This window comes from Salvia miltiorrhiza, chromosome 1, assembly GCF_028751815.1.
Source record: "Salvia miltiorrhiza cultivar Shanhuang (shh) chromosome 1, IMPLAD_Smil_shh, whole genome shotgun sequence".
Lineage (NCBI taxonomy): Eukaryota > Viridiplantae > Streptophyta > Magnoliopsida > Lamiales > Lamiaceae > Salvia > Salvia miltiorrhiza.
In genome coordinates, this window is record NC_080387.1 from 54,323,248 (window position 1) to 54,328,949 (window position 5,702).

Sequence of the window (5,702 nt, forward strand, 5' to 3'; positions counted from 1 at the left end):
CCCATCAACACCCATCGAAAATCAGCCCCCATATTTAATAAAAAAAAGTATTTGATAAACACGAAGAATCACGGCAAATTGAAAGCACCATTAATATATGAAAATTAGATACAAAATTGAAAGCACCAGTTTCAATTACAAACTAAACGAATCAATCATCCATCAGATCCGCAAATTCAACCAAAACCAATCATATAGTTCTTCATCATCTCGAAAAACACCAGATCAGAATACCATGGGTTCCGAAACTACCCCTACCAGAAGCAATGATCAATAGACAGAATTGATAGATGTGGAACTCAATCAATTTCTAAGCTTGTTCCCAACATACTACACATAAACAATTATTAGTTTACCTGTTTGTGTGAGACTCTCATTTCACTTGCGAGAGCCCGGGGTGGCTGCCTTGTTCGTCGAGGCAGAGGAGTCTCCGACGACGGCACAGGGACAGTGGCGGGTCTTCAGGAAGGGGAGGCAAGGTTGAACGACGGCCCTCGTTGAGTTTTGGAGCACAGCGGCAAGAAGTTTCTTCTTCACCTCCAGTTACTGATTCCAAATTCAATCAAACTCTTAGAAATGTTCAAAGGTATGTGCGTGTGCTTATTATTATAGATTGATAATACTCACTACTACAAAAACGCTCATACATAACGGATTTTATCCGTTATGTATGACCCCAAAAAACCGATAAGTATAGTGGTGATATCTATGATATGGTCATACATAACGGTTTTATAACCGTTATGTATAGTAGTATAGATAACGGTATGATGCGCTCATACATAACGGTACATAACCGTTATCTTTAACAATTATACATAACGGTTCCTACCGTTATGTATTAATGATATAACCGTTATGTATTAGAATTTTTAAATTATTTTTTTCATCATAGTTAACGATTTTTTGCACTTTTTATAACGGTTTTTACCGTTATCTTTGATAGAAATACATAACGGTTTTTTTGCACTTTTTATAACAGTTTTTTGCATTTTTTATAATTTTAATATATTTTTTTCATTTTTCCTGTTATTTATCTCAAAAATTAAAGAAATAATTATAAAACAACAAAATGACATTGTCATCGATAACATATATTATATAACATCCAAAATATTCATACATTGTCATCCAAATATTCATAAATATCACATACATTTATGTCTAACAATTCTCCCACCATATAAGCACTAGGTTATTCATATCGCCCAATTTTATACTAACTACACCACCAGGGACAAGAATAGCACCATCTTCTCCATGGAATTAATAAAGCTTGACCCAGACTAGAGGGCTTTCCAGCAAGCGCAAGAGCGAAACAAGTGTGTCACTCTTTATGCCATTGTCACCATTGGATTGATTAATCATCTGTGATATGCGCAAAGCACAGAGACCTAATTTGGTTTGTCCTGTAAAGAAGAATATGAGCAGATTCAGAATGCTTACTATGCAAACCTGATGAAATTATTGAAAAAAAAGCCAACATCAATACACGTGATTAGGATAACACAAAGACGTCAATTCTATAAAACCAAATGAGGAATGGAATAGAATATGGAAGCAACGTGAGAATCACAAGGTAAAGAGCCAAAGAAAACAAAAACCTCGTAGAGATGTCTCATCATTAAGGTACTCGATGAACAGTTTCAGTGCTGCATCTATTCCTTTACACTGAACTTCAAGTTCAACTAGGCCTCTGCTTGATGAACTTATGATCCTGAATAAGTGTGCACACTATGTTAGCAATGAATCAATCAAGCATACACAAAAAAGCAGGGAAGAACTTACAAGAGGAATGACTTCTGATAGTTTGAGTGCCATTTGAGTAAGTGACTGGATACAACAGATTGTCAAAATCCCATTGTGACTTGGCATCAACCTGTTTTTAAAATTTTGAAAAATTAGAATTTTAAAATAACAAGCATTTTTTACAACCTAAACAAGTAGTTGGCAACTCAAATACTAATTGGCATTATTGTGTTATTCACGTTAAAAACAAAAGAGTAACATAATCCTTAAAATTAAAAACTTTCACGTAGACCGGCATCTTGTAACCAACAAACTATAATTAGTACCTGTCGAATTGCAAAAGACGATCAAGACGCTTCAGCAAGGAGGGTAAATAGATGACACTCTGTACAAGATCAACCACAAAAAATCAAAATACTGCTCAGCCCTCTGAATTTAGTTATTAATCAGCGACAGACTGACAAAACATGGATGATGGAAAAATTAAACCGAATTTCTAATAAACTAGAATAATGGATTTATGTCCTAAACTTGAAATTAGTACCTCAATGTAGCAGCAGGCCTCAAAATCTTATTCAGGTCATTTTTACCATTGGCATAAATTAGTTCTAAGTCTATACTCACATATATGATCAATACTCGCCTTAGTTTTATATGCTGAAATTAAACCAAACATTCAATAAAGTTCACCAACTCTCCAGTCAAAGAGCTTATCAATAAGCTGCTCTATGATATTTAAAATACAAACATTTTCATGCAAAGAAATTATGTCCGAGAAAAATGAGTTCTGAATCATCTGCTTTGATATTACTTAGGCCAGCGTGAGGTGAAAAATGCCCTCATCCTCATGAGAAAGAAAATGCTGAAGATTGGTAAATTATAGGAGCAAAGATCCCCTATAAACGGAGCTGTCATTGCAATTGAAAACATAAGATTCTGGTGTCCTGTTAGCTAATGTTGCATCTCTAAAACATAAATTTAAATTATGATGAGCATCTATGAGACAGTATTGGCCACATACTGGAGAAGGCAATGAAAATTCATAAAGAGAAACTACATACATCTTCTTGTAAGAGAGAAACATGAGGGGAGGAAGAGGGAACAGTGACAACAAGAGCAAGCATCATCACTAAAGTGAATCATATCATATACCTGCTGTCCAAATTCAAGTTCGCCAACAGACTGGACCAATGCAGCTACCAAGAAAACATCCGAGTAAGTGTTCCCATGCTGTAGAAACCTTGTGTCCATCATCCATTCACACAGGCCATTACCAACATCATCTTTAACCTTATCTCTCTACATTTACCATAAAAAAAAAAAAAAAAGAGAAGCACCAAGGTAAGCCTATCATTTGTGGATATAACTGGTAGCACCGGGCTTTCTGTAGGAATTTGTGAGCCACGTGAAAACAAGAAAATTGTAGCATCTAGAGACTGAAAGAATATTTGAGCTCCAGCAAAGAAAAAATTCCCAATGCTGCAAGTAAGAGAAGGATGAGCTAATAACCATTTTGGTTTTGATGAGCTAAGGATCTGCAGAGTATAGTTTTACCCTATAAACCACTAAAACAGAAATGTGGTGGTACTGGTGTGGACTCTTTATTCTAGAAAATTCAGCATAATGGCAAAGACAATAGGAAGGATATTAAATGGTCTTACACCAAATTTGACACAAAAATAAAATCAGTCAATAGACAGTGAGTCACTAAGCCCTAGTATATTTTCACAGATCATCCACAAGAAAAACTATTAAAAGATTGAAACCCAATCAGGAACCAAATCTACTATATCAAATGCTAACTCAAACCAATATTCTTTGCAGATTGCAGCAAAAAAACTAGAAAATATAATAATGCCAACTAATAAGGACCAAATCATTCTTCTTGGAGAAGAGGAAAGCAATAATCCATACCAACGAAATAGAGTAGTGACCACAAGGCAATACAATGCAATTTTAGGGAACTAAATTAGAAGCATGGCACTTACAAGCATGAGCACGCACACCATGAAGTTACATATTCCAGTGGTCGATTACTGAGTAATAAGACATGCTCAGGATAAATTAAGGACCTGATCCTGGAAAAAAAAAAACAAAAATGCTCGGCAGAGAGAAGACGAAGCGGCGCAGCGGGAACCAGGCAGCCGACAGGCGAGATGGGGGCGCGAAACCTAGGGTTAGGAGGACAGGGGCCACAACCGGAGGGACACGGTGCCTAGGGGTAGCGAGATTGGGGATAGAGCGTGGCAAGGGACGCGGATTGTGTTGCCTAGGGTTCGCGAAATTCAGAGAGGAAAGGGAGGCTGAAAACCCTATAAATTGGGGATTTTGTTCTTCGGGAAGAAATAGGGCACAAAAGGGAAGGAGAGGAGGAGGAAGAACATGCGCCGACCTCGTCGCGCCAGAGGGAGGCGGCGATTCATGGCGGCCGCTGACCGGAGTCGAGAGAGAGTGGCGAGAGAGAGTACTGCTTGAAACTTGAGAAAATGAGACTGTGGGTTGACTAAGGTGTATTAGGAAATTAGGATTTTGATTTTTTATAATATTATTAAAATTAAAAATAAATATAAAAATAATTCATAACAGTTTTGAATCGCTCATATATAACGGTTGAAACAACCGTTATAAAAAGATGCCCATAGATAACGGTCGGCTTAACGGTTTTGTAATACCGTTATGTATGCAATAAATAGATAACGCACAAACATAACGGTTTAACTCAAACCGATATCTAAGTGTATGGACAACACTACATAGATAACGGTTTTTTGTAAAAACCGTTATCTATTCCAAAAATGCGCTCATACATAACGGTTTTTTAAAAAAACCGTTATGTATGAAGTGTTATGTATGTGCATTTTTGTAGTAGTGACTTGACCTCCTACACTCCAATCCACGAATCAATCGCAATTCAACACAAAATGAGCAAAAGTTCAAAGCCCAAAACTTATTCATCACTATAAGGAAACGTAAAGCAACTAATCTACACATAGCCACCAAATTCAGTCGAAATTCAAGAAGAGCAAAAGATGAAAAAACGCAGCAACAGAAGAAAGAAAGATACCTTGTGTGGCTGTAAAAACACGACCTAAATCATTTTAACTAAGGAATTTATACTAAAAATTTAGGTTATAAAGTTTCCAATTATTAATCGATAGGTAAATCTTTCCAAATTTTCATATTTCTAAGATTTAGTACTAACCATAATGAAATGTAATCTTTCCTAATATAATAATTTTCCAAACCCTAAAAATTGACAGATTATTGATCGATTGGTAAATCTTTCCAAAATTTCATTATTCTAAAACACATTCAATTTGTTTCCTAAAATAATACTGTAACAGCCCGAAACCAAATAATTCATTTAAATTTTTTTGTTTTGAATTATTTCATATTTAAATTATTTTGAAGCATTTTATATTTAAATTGTGAGGTTATTTAAAACTTTAGTCTATGTCATGAATTATCTAATCGCGCCGCTAGTTAGATGTGACTTTGAACTATAAATTATATCTATAAAAAAAATAGAAATTTATTTTCCCAAATATTCTTTTAATATGAATTTGGGCCTAAATAAACTATTTGCAGCCTATTTAGCTCATCTATATTGGGCCATAATTACTTATTTATTTAATTACTTTTTGGGCTAGATTTTTAAAAGAGCCCATAACATTTTAATAGCTTAATGGAATAATTCTTTTGTTTGTACTGTTTCCTAATCTTGTGACTGCAATACGTGTTTCCTTTCTCAAGAAGCCACAATTTGTTTTCCATTTTCAGCTTGTGACTGCAATACGTGTTTCCTTTCTCAAGAAACCACAATTTGTTTTCCATTTTCAGCCAGCCAAATTTGATTTCTTTCCGTAATATTTGATAAACACAGCAGCACGTAAGATTTGATCAACACAGCAACAAACTTTGATTTCAAACTTTGATTTCTACCGCAGCAAACT

At 35.2% G+C, this 5,702-nt stretch overlaps 1 protein-coding gene across 2 annotated transcripts; it reads right to left on the bottom strand.

The window, feature by feature from the left end:
- Positions 1–1,078: 1,078 nt before the first annotated feature.
- LOC130994546 (transcription initiation factor TFIID subunit 2-like) lies at positions 1,079–4,553 on the bottom strand. Of its 2 annotated transcripts, none has more exons than XM_057919592.1 (6): positions 3,738–4,553; positions 2,902–3,048; positions 2,076–2,134; positions 1,789–1,879; positions 1,605–1,717; positions 1,079–1,409 (listed from the first exon to the last, which is right to left on the bottom strand). In XM_057919592.1, exons 1-5 carry the CDS (start codon positions 3,756–3,758, stop codon positions 1,685–1,687), a joined length of 351 nt encoding a protein of 116 aa, XP_057775575.1. In that variant the 5' UTR covers positions 3,759–4,553; the 3' UTR covers positions 1,079–1,409; positions 1,605–1,684. The 2 variants fall into 2 exon arrangements, with proteins under 2 accessions (XP_057775575.1, XP_057775579.1); XM_057919596.1 differs by having other exon boundaries at positions 2,902–3,228; positions 3,738–4,464.
- Between the last annotated feature and the right edge of the window lie 1,149 nt (positions 4,554–5,702).